Source organism: Orcinus orca, chromosome 7, assembly GCF_937001465.1.
Source record: "Orcinus orca chromosome 7, mOrcOrc1.1, whole genome shotgun sequence".
Lineage (NCBI taxonomy): Eukaryota > Metazoa > Chordata > Mammalia > Artiodactyla > Delphinidae > Orcinus > Orcinus orca.
In genome coordinates, this window is record NC_064565.1 from 56980072 (window position 1) to 56997751 (window position 17680).

The window sequence follows — 17680 nt, forward strand, 5'->3', positions numbered from 1 at the left end:
AAGGGAAAAGAAGGGACCATGATTCAAACTCACCATTTAAGTGACTAAAACTGACACAGGTATCATTTTTTTTCTAAGTGGAGTTAATTTTACAACGTCTTTGTAATTTCACCAAAAAAACTATTTTGTCAGTTCTTTCTTACTCCATTACATAAAAGAAGATAAACTGAAGTGATTCTGTCTACCACATCCAGCCCCAAGACTCTGAAGTGATTTCTCAAGGAAATGTAACATTTTGATACTTCTGAAAATACTGGATCTCATTCGGGAGGATTCCGTGTTTACAGTAATCACAAGAATATCCTAGAATGAGTTAAGTGAGTAAGATAAAAACTCATACTTCAAAACTGCCTTTCTACGTCAACAGGGGTATCTGTTTCACCATACACAAAAAAGAATAACTGTCCTTCTGAAAATATGAATCAATTAGCTTTCTAATAGAGCACAGGGTGAAAAAAATTTTTTTTTTTTAATCAGGTTAGCACTGTTTGTCTCCTTTTGTACTTCTAAGTCAGTGGCGATGCCTTAGCATGTTATCAGGAGGTAGCCTCAGGATATTTACAGCCATCATAATAATATTTAGTCAGTTTTTGAACATTTCTGAGAAATTACCATCCAGCACTCTCCAGTAAGACTTTTTGTGGTGATGGAAATAATCTGTATCCGCACTATCCAGTAAGGTACTTTACTGGACAGTGCAGGTTATAGACCTAAAATTAAATAAATAAAATACAGTTCCTCAGCTGCAGTAGTCACAGTTGGCTGCACTTGAAAATGTGGCTCGTGTCACTGAGGAACTGTATGTTATTTCATTTTTAAAGACTTTATTGTTTTAAAGCAGTTTTAGGGTCACAGCAAAATTGAGAGGAAGGAAGAGACTTCCCATGTACCCCCTGCTCCCACACATGCACAGCCTCCAGCATTACCAACATCCCCCAAAAGAGTGGTACATTTGCTACAACTGATGAACTTACACTGACACATCCTTGGCATTCAAAGCCCACAGTTTACGTTAGGGCTCACCCTCTGTGTTGTACATTCTGTGGGTTTGGACAAATGTATGACACGTGTCCATCATTATGGTATCACACAGAGCAGTTTCACTGCCCTAAACATCCTCTGTGCTCTGCCTCTTCATTCCTTTCCACCCCAAAATTTATTTAATTTTAATTAATTCAAACTGAAATAGCCACATGTGGCTAGTGGCTACCATTCCGGACAGCTCAGAACTAGACACTGCTAGGAATGCCGTTGCTGCTGACTGCTATAAAGTTATCAGCCTGGCAGCAGGGACCCGGCTCTAGTGCAGAAGCTCTGCTCCAGCTAATGATCAGCCCTGAAGTACATCTATTTCCTGCTCCTCAACCTTTTATTTGCCATTTCTCTCTCTCTCTCTCTCTCTCTCACTCACACACTCACACACACACACACACTGACAGGTTCCACCTCACTGACAGGTTCTAACTAAGGATTAAAAATATAGTCTAGGGCTTCCCTGGTGGCACAGTGGTTAAGAATCCTCCTGCCAATGCAGGGGACACGGGTTCGAGCCCTGGTCTGGGAAGATCCCACATGCCACGGAGCAACTAAGCCCGTGCACCACAACTACTGAGCCTGCGCTCTAGAGCCCGCGAGCCACAACTACTGAAACTGCACACCTAGAGCCCGTGCTCCACAACAAGAGAAGCCACCGCAATGAGAAGCCCACGCACCGCAACGAAGAGTAGCCCCTGCTCACCGCAACTAGAGAAAAGCCCACGCAGCAACAAAGACCCAACGCAGCCAAAAATAAATAAGTTAATTAATTTTAAAAATATATATTTATAGTCTATTCTAACAGCCAGGCAAAAGATGATAAGTGAAATGAAACTTTTATGTTTATATATCACCTGGTTTATGTGTTAAATAAACATGCTCTAATGAAGAAAGATATATAAAGATCATTTCAACCCCTCTAAAGAAAGATTTTTACTATAAAATCTATACGGTAAATATGTTCCCAGATAAGATATATATTTACTTCATTAAAATGGTAGTTATAAAATTCACTGAGTCGATAACATTTCTAACTTCCTCCTTCCCACCAATGAGGAATCAACATGATGTAAGTAGAAGAAAACACTGAACTGGGAACTTCCCTGGTGGCGCAGCGGTTAAGAATCCACCTGCCAATGCAGGGGACACAGGTGCGAGCCCTGGTCCGGGAAGATCCCACATGCTGGGGAGCAACCAAGCCCAAGCACCACAACTACTGAGCCTGCGGTCTAGAGCCCACGAGCCACAACTACTGAGCCCGCACACCTAGAGCCCACGTTCCACAACAAAGACAAGCCACGGCAATGAGAGGCCCGAGCACCGCATGGAGAAGCCGGCGTACCGCAACAAAGAATAGCCGCTGGTCACCACAACAAAGAATAGCCGCTGGTCACCACAACTACAGAAAGCCGCGCAGCAACGAAGACCCAACGCAGCCAAAATATAAGGAAAAAAAGAAACACTGAACCGGGTAGGAAGCATCGGCCTGAGATTCTAAGGACTTCTGGACCACAGGCAAATTAAGTTAGGTTGTTAGAATCTTCAGTTGTAGAAACAAAGGAACAGGAATGGACTTTCTCTTCAGTTTCCTCCAAAATTAAATTTCATTATCCCCCTATATTCCTATGCTATTCCTCACTTAGGAGCTGACCTTAAAAAGCCAGCACTGACCTATCATTCCTACCCCTGGGCACTCTCTTCCCCTGCTTTCTTGAGTCATCTCATAATTAAGAAAGGGGCTGGTGACATTGCCAATTTCAAAGGAAGGAAGAAAGGAAAGGAAGGGAGGAAAGGATGAAGTGAGGGAGGGAAGAAGGAAGGACAGACCAAATAATTCAAAGTAAAATGTCAACAACACAAGACACGCCAATAGGAACCAATCCATAAAATGAATCCTTTTCAATCCCCAAACAAAACAGAGCAGGAAAGAAACCAGTAGGGATGCCCCTTATTACAAGCCCCGGTACAAACTGATGCTACCGTTCAAAACAAGATCACAAGTTCTTCTAAGACCTCAACCATCAAATAGAGTGATTGTGAGAAGTTTCAGAATTGTCACAGGTCACTGGCTTCTAAAACACTCCCCCAATGAAGATCTATCATTCACATGATAGAAAGTCATCCATCTCTACTTACCATACTAGTTCTTCTGGTACATCAGTGACTAAACGTTGGAAACCTGAACCCCATAAATGTCACAAGAATGTGTATTTTCACCTGAGCGAAGAAGTGAATGAACACCCAGGACTAGGCCTCTGAGTTATACTAAATGCCACTTACTAGGAAGAAGTTTGAAGATAAAACTATTTTAAAATGATGTTTTAAGTTCTATCTTAAAATGATGTTTTCCCATACATCAAAATATACAATTAGTTTAAAAGGTCAATTCATCTAATTCCTCAATGTCCAAGAAGTTTTTTAAAGCTTTAAGTGAGAGTTTATTCCCAAATATTTGTTTGGCAAATGGGAAGAAACTTGAAATACATCAGCAGTTACTCACATCAGGTTCCCAAAGTGTTTATGTAAATCAATTCTGAACTAAAGCTCTGCCAATCCATTGTCTAAAGGACTGCTATTTCTCCTCTACTTTCCAGTTAAGCCGAATCTAAAATGCCTTTCTAATTAATATACTGAATTCTTCTTTAGCAGCAAAAACTTGACCAATGAACAGCGGATTTGGAAAAAGAAACACGTGAAGCACTTGAATCACTTCAGCCATCTTGGAGTTGTTTGGGGATAATTTAAGCAAAACTGTCCTGGAGGAAAACGTAAAACCTCACTTGATTACATGGAGAATTTTTTTTTTTAATGGGGAAAAAAACCTTTCCCAAAAATACACCACAGAGGAATTACAATACCTATTAGACTGGTTTTGACTTTAAAAGATCCAGTTCTATGGTCTTAGCATGTACCACACCAATCCTATCACCCCCCAGTCCCTTGTCACTTATAAAAATACAATTCCTGCCATCGTATCAACCTTTGAAAACCACCCGTCTGATATTCTGCTGCTGTGTTTCACCTGTATCCCTGATCTTCTTCAACAGTCCTGATTTCTACACAGCAAGAAGGCCCACAGATCTTCAAGGTTGGGTTATATATAACTACACAAACAGCAAGAGAGAGCTCATGGGTACACTCAAGAAAGGAAAGCTCTGAAGAAGAGGAGAGGCGCGCTAGGACTTCCCCCACCCTGCTCTGCAATGCCTGAGTGAAAGGACGCAGAGACTGTGGCAGGGAGCTCCGGGTCCTTTAATCTGCAGAGGCCACCTCGCAGAACAATGACCTCAGGAAAGCCAGGCCTCTGGCTGGCTGCCTGCCTGCCTGCACAGCACAGGCAGGTGCAAGTACTCAAAGTGCTTACTCTTGATCTGGGAGGATTAATGAGCTAATTTCTACAGAGCCCTTTAAGCTGATTGGCCCAAACGCAACTGAATAATCATCATCATTAACCACAGGCAAGATGAAATCTTCAGGATCCAAGGAGGCAAATATTCAGAAGCGAGGCAATGTTCCTCTTCCACAGGGGGTGGGAGGGCATTTATCCCTAAAATTCAGACCTTCATCCAGAAAACACTTAGCGAATCTTTAATAGGAGGTATGGGCTATGGAGGCCAAAGGCCTGTCCTCAAGGAGGAGTGCCGGGATGGGCAAGGAGGCAAACCATCTGCACAGGGTATGAGGACCACCAGGGGTGAAAGACACAAGAGAGGAGCAGAGGGGAAGGCGGTTCAGGGGCAGAGACTGTTTCTGTGAAATCATTTATTCCGGGTCTTAAAAGGGAGACCGGATCAGGGTGGGTTCCGTTTATGAACACGCATCAAGCTATACATTTATGACATGTATACTCTTCCTTGTGCATATTATACTTCAATAAAGGTAACGCTTAAAAGGAGAGACCGGAGTTCTCTGTTAAATACATGAAAATGGAACGGAAAGGGTGTGAAAGGGTGTTCCAAGCACAGGGAAAACTTGCCTAGCAGGGGCTGAGAAAGCATGAAGCATTTCAGCAACTGCAAAAAGGTTCCCACTGGCTGCGAGTCTGTCCTGAGAATAGAAATGACAAAGGGTGTGGGGCAGAGGGGGGAAACAGTGAATGGGAGGCAAGAGACAATTCCCGAAGGCCTTAAACACCTGCTCAGAGTTCATCTTAAGGATGATGGAAGAGCCACTAAAAGCGTTTAAGCCTGGGGTTAACTGATAAAACTTTGGGTACAGCAGTATCGCTTTGGTAGCAAGGCACACTAGAGCTGGAAGCAAGGCTGCAGACAAGGAACCTGGTCAGGAAGTCATTACAGTCATCCAAGTTAAGAACTGATAAGAGCCCGAACTGAACTGGCAATGGCCAAGAGGAAGAGTGAGAGACAGATCAAAGAAGGGATCCAGCACGCAGAGTATTTAGGACTGAGGACCAATCAGATGTGGGAGAGAAGGGAGACGGGCAAACGCAGGCTGAGCAGCATGTTTCTGCTTCACACTCAAGGGTCTTGTGTAAGATGGAGAACGTTGAAGGAGCAGGATTACGATGAAGCAAAGGTGGCGAGGCAGTGAGTTTCACTGTGAGTATGAAGTTCTGTGAAGTATCTAAACAAAGATGTTTAAAAGGCAGCCCTCATACCAGTCCAAAGACCAGAGAGGCCCTGGGCATTTTAGGCAGTGGTTGAAGCCTCAGACCCATAGAGAAGTGGATCCTGGAGCAGAGATACGCGGGGAAGGAGCAGGAAAAACGGCAGATGGTGCCGACTCCTGCAGAGAGAGGAAGAGAGGGAAAGCCTGCAGTGTCCACTGGCTGCAGCCACAGAAGGTCACGGTGACTGTGGACATTCCAATTTTGGCTTCTTAGCAAGAGGGCAGACGCCAGATTGCAGTGAGCTGAGAAGTGGATGGGAGGTTCTCCACTGGGAAGGGAAGGAAAGAGATAAGGCAGGAGCTAGAGGAAGAAGGAGTAGTGAGAGTGTCGGTGTTTTGTTCTCTTTTGCTGTGAATGATTAGAGGGAGACGAGAATATTTATAAGTAGAGGGAAGAGCAGCAAGGCAAGGAAGGAGACAGGAGAGCAACAGTGATGACCTGATCTGCAGACAAATGCCCCGTCCCCTGACCCGCTGGGGCACACAGTGACCATTTCTTTTAGTCAGCAGCATTTCCTGCCAGCACGGCAGCCTCCGCAAGGCGGATGCAGAGGTGGGAGAAAAATGCAGTCGGAGCAGGTTGCTCACAGAGCCCTTTCGCGACGGGCCGTACCTCCAGCAACCTTCCCGCAGGATGCTCTCACCACTTGTCAGAGGGCCATCTGGCACCCGAGGCCCCGACCTGTCCTGTTCCACAGGTCTCTGCAGCTACCTCCCCGCAGGGGCCTCAGGCTGCCCCGCCAGCAGCCCACTGGAAGGCGCCGCCCACTGAAAGGCGGGGGCTCGCGGGCCAACTCCCCCTCCTGCAAACTCCCTGATGCAAACTGAGCAGAGAAACTCTACAGGACGCTCCACAGTCTGGCCAGAGTCAGGGCAGTATTCTCTGCCGGTAACTCGGACCTGATCAGCCGGCGCAGCGCACGGCAGCGCAGGCTCAGACTCCCGGAGAGCTCGCCCTGTGCCAGGCACTGTTCTAAGTGCTCCAGAGTCTCCCTTTCTCTGCAACCCTATCGTTATCATCTCCAGGTCGAAAATGAGGAAACCGAGTACAGACACCTCCAAATAACTGGCTCAAGGTCGCGAGGCCAGCGACTGCCACTGCCAGGCCATCTGACTCCAGAGCCCGCCACGTTTTAATTTACTCTCCAACACCATCAAAAATGGGGGATACAACAGACTTATAAGAGACAGGGGGAAATTTATAATTTTATCTGTCACAAAGCAAATGCATAAAGTATTATAGAAATTCTAACATTAGCTTCTCTTAACCCAGAGATTTTTCCCACATGCTAGTTTGAACAGCACATTTAAAAGCATTTCTATTGAATTAATTAACACCACAGAACTGTACACTTAGAAAATGGTTAAAATGGTAAGTCTTATGTTACCTATATTTGTATATTTTACCACAATAATGAAAAAAAACGAAAAGAGCAGTTCTATATACATTTTTCTCTTTACAAAAAAAAAAAAATAGTGAAACGATATGAAAATCAAAACACCTGCGCGAAGCTAAGCATCTCAGGACTCTGTTTCTTCTAAAAAAAAAAAAAAAGCCAACATGGGACTTCCCTGGTGGTCCAGTGGTTAATACTCAGCGCTCCCAACGCAGGGGGCCCAGGTTCTATCCCTGGTCAGGGAACTAGATCCCGCATGCATGCCCCAACTAAGAGCCCACATGCCACAACTAAGGAGCCCGCATGCCCCAACTAAAGATCCCGCGTGCTGCAACTAAGACCCAGCGCAGCCAAATAAATAAATAAATAAAAGGCAAGTTAACAACTGACAGCAACAGCAAAGCAGCCCGGTTTAAAGGTCTGGGAGATTAAAATACACACTCAGTGCTCCAGGCCTCTGAGGTCCTGTGCAAAAGAGTGTGACGCAGTATGGTTCCACTGTCCTCAAGATCCCTCTAGAACATCTATAAAACCAGTTCTAATCCCTAAACCACAGAGCTCCACAGAACCTCTGAGAGCACAGAGCAGAGCTCTGGGCTACTGCTCCTTGAAGACCTGGAGAGTTGCCTATTACTTGTGCCTGGGGAAGATGCACCGGAATGGTTAAACAAAGCTCCCGGGAGAGAAAACAGAGTACTTGAGAACCCCTCTGTCAAACTACAGTTAGGAGTCTAGGAACCAAATTCTTTTTGTTGACTAGAACCAGAAATGCAGCAGGTGGTACTTTTGGATCACTCTAAATGACTGCCCAGGATAAAAGTGAAGCAACGCTGAGAAATAAGGTGCAAAACTACAGACAGACTCATCCTGCAAAAAATATCTAAGAAAATCAAACATGCTCTGAGGCATGGGTCTATTTAGTGTTTCTCAGAGGAAAACCAACAAAGATAACAGACCCTGCTAGAACTATCCGATTCTAATAAGGAAACTGATACTGCATTGAATATAACTCTTTGACAGGAAAGTTCCTTGAGGCTGTTCAATCGATTAAGGAAGCCCAAGTCAACATTTACATGATTCACTTTTTGTTCTTTGTTTAGCAAATCAAAGTGATAATATTAATACCACCAACAAATAAACTAATTTTTCAACTAGCATATCTTTGGGTGCCCCATATACTTCCAAAGAGCAAATCTGAGAGATGGCGGGGGGGGGGGGGGGGGGGTTGAGCAACAAGGATTGATGAGGCTGAAGAGTATTAAGCTAGAACACCTCCCATGAGCAGTTATTTCTATAGGAGACAGAAATATTTGAAATCTACTCATATTGATGGCTAAAACAAGGAATTTAATCATTTCATAACATGGTTAACCCCTAAGTATAAAGCTCCCTCCAATAGATTGTACATCATTTCCAGGTCGCACACAAACTTTAGAACCAGATTACCATTACAAACTCTCCACTGATCCTTCACCACACAAGAACAACAATATAACAAAGAGAAAACTTTATTTTTAGACTTGCAAAATCCTGTGTTTATTTTTCTAAAACAGAAGTCGAACAACTGAACCTGCTTTGTTTGGACTTTAGTAAGCCTCTTCTCCTCTAATCTTGAGACCCCCAACCTCTGCCAGAAGGAAACGAAGAAGAAAAAGTGCTCGGTGCCACGCTGCAAAGCTAAAACACCTTGCCTCTCTTGGCCTTCTGCTCAGGCACATCTGAGCCTCCTGCTGTTCACGGTTCACACTGCCGCAGCCCTATCATATGACACCTGCCTTGTGGCCGGAGAGGCCAAGGCTGTCCACCCGCACTCATGCCGAAACTGGTCCAATGTTTGAACTACTAACTTCTGCGTGTAATGTTTAAGCAGAAGTGCTTAACTGCAAGTTCACTCTTCATTACTTAACAAGCATTAAACGCTAAATGGAAATGGGTTTGTAATTCCCTATAAACATTAAGACCCTGGAAAGCCCTATTCCAGCAACTTGACTTCAACACGGGCCCCCCACAGGCCATCTCTTTCAGTTGGAAAATTACGAGATAAATTTTAAACGCAGAAAAGCCCTTTCCACAGTGTGAGTGTGCAAAAATCAATGTAGAAGTAATAAGCAGGTGTTTCTGCTTGAAAATTCCTCAGGTAAATTTCTTTCTAATTAAATGGACCAACCATAATGAACAATGCTGCTACTGCAAGCAGAAGGAAGCCCTGCAATCAATCCCCTCACCGTAATTAAACTAAGATTTTCTTCAGTTTAGTTGACAAAACTGATCAGCTCAGAACATTGTCTTAAAAAAGCAAAGCTTGCATACTGACCCTAATAATTAACAAAATAAGCATATAAATTGATTATAAGTAAGTGCTGGTCCTGACCCTATGGAAACTATGTGGCTGATACCATCATTCAACTTGTATGCATCATCCCTATGTGCTGGAGACAGAGGGAGAAATAAGACCCTGGAAGAGTTCACAGCTAGGAACTCCTAGCTAGGAAAGGCAGCAATGGAAATAATCAGGCACCTTACAAACTTACTCAGACTTCAAAATTCAGCTCAGATGTCTTCTGTGGAATACCCTGTTTCCTTATTTCTCCTAGCAGTCAATCCCTCCTTTGTGCTCTACCAGTGCTCACTCATCACATCTTACAGAGTCGTTTACTTGGGAAGTCCTTGAAGGCAGGGACAATTTTTATTAATTTCTATATTGCTAGCACCTAGCACGATGCTTGGGACACAATAGGCCTTTAGATTTTGTTGACCACATAAAAATTATGGAGTTACATGCGGTGAGATATAAAAAGAGGGGCAGAAGCCACCACACTTTGCCTTGGGAGAAGGAGAAGGTTTCTCAAGAACATTCACACTGGCCTTGAAAGCTGAGTGAGATTCACTACAAACATGGGCACTTAAAGAGCCTGTGAAAGGCAACAAGGAATGGAAGGCCAGACGGGTCCTAAGACAGCTGACTATTCAGGATACAATCAATGCAATCAGAATATGAGAGGGGGCAAGCCAGTTGAGAGCAGGCCTTAAAACTGGGAAGACGAAGGGGCTTAGCTACCAGGTTAAAGGAGTTTTCACTAAATACTCTAGGCTTTGAGAAGCCCTTGAAAATATTTAATCCACGCAGTGACAGGAAGACTCATCCTTTTAGAGTCTTTGGCCAAAAGTTATGAAAGTTCTTGGTTTTCAAAGAATTTTATGTACAGATGCTTATTTTAGGTTATTTGGAGCTTTTATAGCCTAGGTTAGGGTTAGGGTTCTGCCCTTCAGTATTTATTTCAGTCTATGCTGTTTCATTCACACAGTAGCAGATGATAAAGGCTCGTTTAAACATCTAATGAAATTCTTAGTATCTGTTTTAATTTTTTTTAAGGGAGGAGTGGAGCATTCTTTTTAATGAAAAGAAAAAAAAAGTTTAAGAGGAATATCCTGAATTCCTTTTTCATCACCGTACTTAAATATCAAGATATGGGAAGGCAGCATCCCATCCCAGCGCCAGTAAGGTTAGAAGCTGAGGGCCCACTTTACCTGGTGGGTTCCCTAACTGGGTTTAACAAGCCTCTCAGACGAGATGATCCAATAAGGGCCAACACAACTCTCCTGGTCCTTCACGTGTTTGGCCCAGGGAAAGGTAATGCCGGCTTCTTGCCATTCGACTTTGCCAAGTTTTTAAAATGTAAGATAAGGTGGTATTTGTGGGCCGACTAGAAGGCACCGAAAGGCAGAGAGCAGATCACCGACAGCCTCGGCTTTCATTCTTGCAGCTCGGCCTTGGACCAGAGGGAAGCATCGGCCCGGCGCAGGGCAGAAGGCCAGGGTGCCTGCTTTCCACGGGCGACCGGGCTGGGCAGTAGGCGACGCGCCCAGCTACCGAGAGGCGGGTACCCGGGAACGCCGGGCGGCGCGGAGAGCCGGGCTGTGAGGCGGACGTGGAGCAGCGGCTGTCAGGGAGGCCAGCATCCTCCCCGGCCTCGGGAAAGAACCTGGGCCTCCGCAACTCCTACGTAGCCCGGTTACCCACGCCGAGAGGCTGCTGACGGGAGACCGAGGCGCGGAGCTTGGAGAGCAGAGGCGCGGCTGCGCCCGCTGGGTCCCCCAGGACGCGGCCCCCAAGGCGCGGCGCGGGGGCGCTGGAAGCCGAGGGCGGCGCCCCCGCAACCCCACCCCGGCCGCGGCTGCCTGCTCGCGTGGCCACCGACCACAGGCTGCGGGCCCGGCGCGCGGGAGGAAGAAAATGCGGCGGCATTGCCGGGTCCCCAGTTCCGCCGCCCCAGCGATCGGGGAGATAAAAGTTTGCAGCATGCGGCTCGTCTGCAGTGCGAGTCACATCCGCCGCGCCGCCTCCTGCAGCACCAGCGCTCACGGAACGAACAAATAAATTAAAAAAAAAAAAAAAAAAAAGCTGTTGAAGCCGGTAGGCCCAGAAGCCGACCGCTCTGCCTCCCGGGCGTGCATGGAGGCAAGCCCAGCATCCCGCGTCCCCTCCCGCCCAGGTCGCGCCTCCCGCCCGGCCTCAGCGCCCAGGCTGAGCCAGCCCCGCCGCGCCCGCAGCACTGACCGATAACCTCCTGCAGCTCGTACGCGTCCCTGCAGATGGGCCAGCCGACCGCCTGCGCCGCCGGGGCTGGGGCCCCGGGTGCCACCGGAGCCGGCGCTGCTGTCGCGGCCGCCGGGGCCGCCGCCGCCGGTGCCACCGGGGCCGCCTGCTGGGGCTGCTGGACGTGCACGGGCGAGCCGCTCGGCTCCGCCATGATGCTGCCGGAGGAGAGCGAGAAGACGCGCCGGCCGGCGGACGACCTTCCACTTGAAACTTCCCTTCCCTCCCCTCGCCGCCGACACCTCTCGACCGGCGCACGCCCTCCCCGCCCGCCGCCGCCGCCGACGCCGCCGCTGGAGCCAGCCACGAGGGGAGGGAGCAAGGGAGGCCGAGCCGGGCGGAGGGAGGAGGCAGCGCCACCGGAGGCGGGGAGGGGAGGAGGCGGCGGCCGCCGCGCTCGCCGCGCGCCCCGCGCCTCGCGCGCGCAGTTCTCTGTCTCCGCGAGGGGAACCGCCGCCCCGCCGCCCTCTCCCGCCCTGCTTGCGGCCGGGGAGGTTTCCACCGGAGGGGAGCGAGGCCGAGTTAGGTTGGCTTTCGGGGCCCGCGTTCCTCGCCCCCTCACTCCCTGCTTTCCGTGCGCCTTCGCCCCAGACAGTCGGACTCTCCGGAAGATGTCCCCTGGGGACCCCGAGGACGGGGTCGTTGAACCGCCGCCAGGTTCTCAGATTCAGAAGTCTCCCCAAGTAAAGAGAACCTGAAGTTCATTTACAAGTCAGCGAGTGAGACACCTACACGCCGGCCATTTGTAGGACGCCAGTTAAAAAACAACCCGAGTTGTAACTTTCCGGCCACCTACCTGCCAATATCCCTTTCCCCACCTTGCCTAATCTAATCGCAGCCCTTCTGGTTTTTTCTTAGTGAAACATGATTCCTTAGGTCTCTGGCTGTTCACAGACTTTACTCATTTGTTCCAAGCCGCTTGGATCCCAGGGAGGTGATGAAAGGGCCTGTGCAGCTAGAATAAGAAGTGTAAGAAAACTTTGGACACTATTTCAAATTTTAGACCCTTAATAACAAGCCACATTAACCCGTTAGGACAACAGATAGCAGGCATTTCTTTTACAGAGCATACTGGTTGTGAAAGTTTGTACCGCAGCATAAATAAACTGCGTTGGAAACAATTGCTGCTTTTCATCACTCCCAAAATTACCTCATCCTTAAAATTGCTATGGTATAACCATAGGTCTTCCTAATTACAGGTGTCATATTTAACGCTGAATGTTCTCTGTGTTCCCCTGGTATAGATGACCAAGATTGCACCATCCTTGTCTTAAGGTGAAACGGTGCAGTGACCCAATGGTCATAATGGTCATTTGGCCAAAATTATCTTGTGTCGTTTTCATGATGAGGACTACTGAATAAGAATAATGAGCATATTAAAAAAAGAAAATCAGATTGTGATACTTTGTCTCCCGTGTTTATATACAAAAATCTCCTTAAATTTTTTTTAAAGATAATTCCGATGAAACCCAGAAATTCATTAGGAGAAACGTTGTATGTCTAATCAAAATATTGATGGAAACCGAACGGTGAGTATGCTTAATCTCTCACAGCATGATGGAACACTTGGGGTAAAGCAACTCCTGTGCTCTGGTCTACACACAGAAATTTATGCTGAACTGAGAAGTTGTACATTCTTTTATGAAGGAGTGTTCAAAAACTGTATTAATTTTAATGTCTGTCAAGAAACAGACAACTTCAAGAACAAATAAATTCTAGGCCTCTGATGTTTCAAGGGGGAAAGAACAGGGAACAGGAATGCTGTAACTGTTCACCTCTTAAAGTGCTACTCCCAAGCCGAAGAACATTTAAGGACTATTTTTTAGGGAAAAGAAAAATGATTAAATGAATATGACTTCCATTTTGTCACATGAATTTATATTTTGACTTTCAAACCATGAAGGCCGGGAAACTGAAGGCCAGGAAAGTTCTTGGAACTTAATAAGAAAACATAATGTTGTCAAGACCAATAGCACAGATTTGAATCAAACACAGATCACTTAGTTTCCCACAAAGAACAAGTGTTCTGTAGTCATATACCAGATATCTGTACCCAGCAGACTACTTTCCAAATGGCTCCTAGGATGATGACTTGTAAGAACTGATGACTGAGTGCAGACCCATCACTACTGCCAGTAAATCAGTTTAAAGAACATTTACTATCAGTGGCCTTTGGCATCATTTTTATATATGAAGAACAGAGCATGAATTATATTTTTAAATTATATAAAAGCATTGGATTCGAATTTTAAGTTAATGTTTCCATAAACAACTGAGTAGAGTGGTACCTAAAACAAGGAAATATATGTATTTAAAAAGTATTTAACTGATATGCAATTTCCCCTGAAAACCTATTACTAAATTTAAACTGAAAGGTGGTAGGGGAGGAAGCCTTTAAAATGTAAACAACGATTATTTCAATACATATCTTTATTCTTTATTTATCTTTATTTACATTTAGTCAGAGACTTTAAAACATTAGAAAGAAAAAAATAAGAGGCCAAATTTTGTTAAGTGTTTACAACTACCTCATTATATGTCAGGGTTTCTTAACTTGAGCAGTTTTGATATTCTGTGCCAGGTTATTCTCTGTGTTGTAGAGGTCTGTTCTCCTGGCCTCAACTCACTAGATGCCAGTAGTACCCCCGCTCTCAGTCATGACTATCAAAAAGGACCCCAGATGTTGCCAAATGTCCTCTGAAGAGCAAATCACTGCTTTAGGTAAACTGAATATACAAAATTGTCATTTTATAAACAGATTATTGCAGTGGTTATTTGCATTACAAAGAGTTTAAATAGAGTTTAGTTATTCACAAATCCTGAAGAGGATCAGAATATGCTACCCCAAATATGCCACTTTGGCATAAGAATTATTTTGAGCTGAAGGCAATTAAGAAACAATAGACACAGGAAGAGTTCTCTTCCCTCCCCCAGTCTGCCTAAAAACATGGCAGAAATTGCCCTTTTGTAAATGAAATTTCCATTTATAAAGGAAATTTCCATTTGCAAAGGTGCCCCCTCTCCCATACCAGGAATGTTATCATGGAGATAGTGCTGAGATGAGTCTGCACAAACAACTCTTATCTACCAGTAGTTTCCCCCATACATTTCCTAGTTACCTTCCCACAACTTACCCATACCCCCAGAAGCCCAAACTCCCTTTTCCTTGTCTAGTCACTTCTCCATAATTTATCACCCTTTGTTAAAATGGTATATAAGCCCCCAATTCTAACCACCCCTTTGAGTTATTCATCACTGAGTACTCCCACACAAATGTGCATTTTACATGCAAATAAACTGTTTTTTCCTCTTGCTAATCTGTCTTTTGTCAGTTTAATTCACAGGCCTCCAGTTACTAAATTTGAGAAGTTAAAGCTTTTCCTCCTGTACAACTTTTGAACATCTAAAAGAAGATGTGTAGTGTAGTGGCCAAGACCTTGAAGAAAGAAAGTGCCAGATTCAAATCTTACCACCAACAACAATTTTTTTTTTAATCTCTGACTTTGGACTGACTTTAACTTTCTGAGTCTCAATGTCCTCATTCACAAAATCAGCATCATAACTTTGACATGGGTTGTTACAACATAATTTGTATGTAAACAGCTTAACATAATGGCTGACACAGTAAATGTTCAATAAAATGAAAACCCTTATCAATGTCTTCATCATTATTCCTATCTGCCAAGATTTGTAACAAAACATAGAAGAGAAAGATTTATAATAATGGCAATCATGAACTGTACAGACTATAAGCTCCCTGAGGGCAGGCATTTTTGTTCCTTTGGTTCATTGCCGTATCCCAGTGCCTGGAATAACATCTGCCACAGAATATCCTCAGTAAATATTTGTTGAATGAATATCACACTTTTTAAATGGATAAAAACATGCTTTTAAGCATCAGAATGAGTCAGCCATGCCAAGGGTGGATTAGATGGGAGGAAACTGGAGGCGGAGAGACGGATTTGGAAGCCACTGCAATAAAGTTAGAGAAATGTGTATATGAATAAAGCCATGATATTGAGGATAATGATGAGGGGGTAGATTTAAGAATTATTTAAGGAGCAGAAAAATGGAACTTAATGACAGATGAGTTTCCTTTAAAAGTCAAATTGCCCAAATCCATTAAAAAAGTAGATGAACACAAGTACAATGTATACAGTGTTTTAGAAATACTTCTATTGAAGGAATGAGAGAGAGGTTCTCTTGATTGACAGGTGGTCCTTCTCCCATGGCTAACCTATAATCTATTGTAAAGTCACTTCCATTGCCTGGTGAGAAAAGGCCAGATGTTCTTGGGTGTGAAGAATATCTATAACCATATTTCCCATTTTCAACTCTCTTATAATTCCTGTTTTAGTAACTATGTTTGAGGGGAAAGTTGTGACAGAGCTGAACATTTATTTCAACAATTGCTTCCAAAGACAAGCACCCAATTTTTTTGAGTTAAAGTGATGGCAGGGCCATAGTAGAAAAGGTAGGGGTTTAAGTCTGTAATAGTTGGATTTACATACTTGATCTGCACTTACTAGTTGGCAGCTCAAACTCTCTGAGCTTCTGTTTTCTTAAAATAGGGACAATTATCCCAGGATGATTGGGTTGCAGTAAAGATGAAATGAGTTGGTATGTGTAACACACCTTACCCACAGGGACACACTTTAGTAGTATAGCAGTGGCTCCAGAATTTCCTCCTGGGAGGGACTCAAGGGTGGTGGTCTCAGGTTGAACTGCATCGCCCCAAGAGACGTGTCAAAGGCTCAAACCCCAACACTTGTGAATGTGACCTTATTTGCAAATAGGGTCTTGGCAAGTTAAGATTAGGTCAAAATAGATTAGGCTGGGCCTATTCCAATGACTGGTATCCCTACAAGAAGAGGAAATTTGGACCCAGGGATACAGGAAGGATGCCATGTGAGGAGAGAGGCAGAAACTGGAGCGATATGTCTGCACGTGAAGGGATGCCAAAGATTGCCAGCAGCAACCAGAAGCTAGGAGAGAGGCATGGCACAGATTCTCCCTCAGAGCCTCCAGTAGGAGCCAACACTGCTAATACCTTGATTTTGGACTTCTAGCCTCCAGGCTGGGAGAGAATCAATTTCTGTTGTTTTACTCCACTGAAGTCTGTGGTACTTTGTTACAGCAGCCCTAGGGAAGTAATACTGCGGGATTATGGGATTTGTTCTTTAGCCAACTGCATTTCATTTGGACCAAATTTAGCAATGAGCACCAATGGAAATAACCACTGCTTTGGAGCCATCACTCTACCAAAGCCCTGGACCTTACGCTACAACTTGTTTTTAATCCAATTTTAAGTGGGGGGAAAAAAAACACAAAAAAGTGCAGAGTAAATATCTGAATGAATTTTCAGCACAGATGTCAAATGTCCATCTGAAAAATGCATTTGAGAACATATGAACCTTTCCAACTTTGAAGACCCAGGCATCCTACAATGAGCTTACCCATAGAGGTGTCATGTGCTTGCCACTGACACAGCTGATGATATCTGTTACCCCAAGTCCAGAGCTGGTGTGATCCAGTTTTCTCAGGTTAACACAATTTAATGTTAAGGAGTCATTGGTGCCTATTTCCCAACCATAAATGGAAAGAGAGGCTTAAATCTATTTTAAGCTAAATGATTGCAAAGACACTGCTTTTTAAATTCATGTGATTTAAGGAATTAAACTTATATGAATTGTAACTTCCAGACACGTGTTTTCATTTATTTCCCAACCTACTGTTGAAACTGACTTTCTATTGCATTTTATGTTACAGACAAAATTGCTCTGGTGACAATTAATGCCTCTTCACTTATCTTAGAGGTTTCTGACTATGATTTGGGTCCTGATAGAAGTCTCACTAGAAGCCCTACTCTCTGTATGCATAGGGAAGACCTCCATATTTAGCAAGGCTTGCCCTTTGCTAAAACATCCAAAGGCATTATCATAAATCTGTGGCATATATATGTCTTTTAACCTGTCTAAAACCTGATAGTCTTGTCCCAGGCAGACTGACATAAAAATGTAAT

At 44.7% G+C, this 17680-nt stretch overlaps 1 protein-coding gene and 1 long non-coding RNA gene across 5 annotated transcripts in view; one reads left to right on the forward strand and one right to left on the reverse strand.

The window, feature by feature from the left end:
• The window catches only part of STK39 (serine/threonine kinase 39), a 468977-nt gene that overhangs the window by 297673 nt on the left and 153624 nt on the right, over window positions 1-17680 (reverse strand). For 2 of the 4 annotated variants that reach the window (XM_033423488.2, XM_004267261.3), the window contains exon 1: window positions 11620-11812. The exons of the other annotated variants lie outside the window; for them this stretch is intronic. In XM_033423488.2, the coding sequence (XP_033279379.1) occupies window positions 11620-11812 (193 nt within the window). Of the gene's footprint in view, window positions 1-11619; window positions 11813-17680 lie in introns of those variants that run through there. 4 annotated transcript variants of the gene reach the window in all.
• On the forward strand, window positions 12401-17348 carry LOC125964996 (uncharacterized). Its single transcript, XR_007478406.1, has 3 exons — window positions 12401-12627; window positions 13112-13187; window positions 15003-17348. It is a non-coding gene; the product is annotated as an uncharacterized LOC125964996 (long non-coding RNA).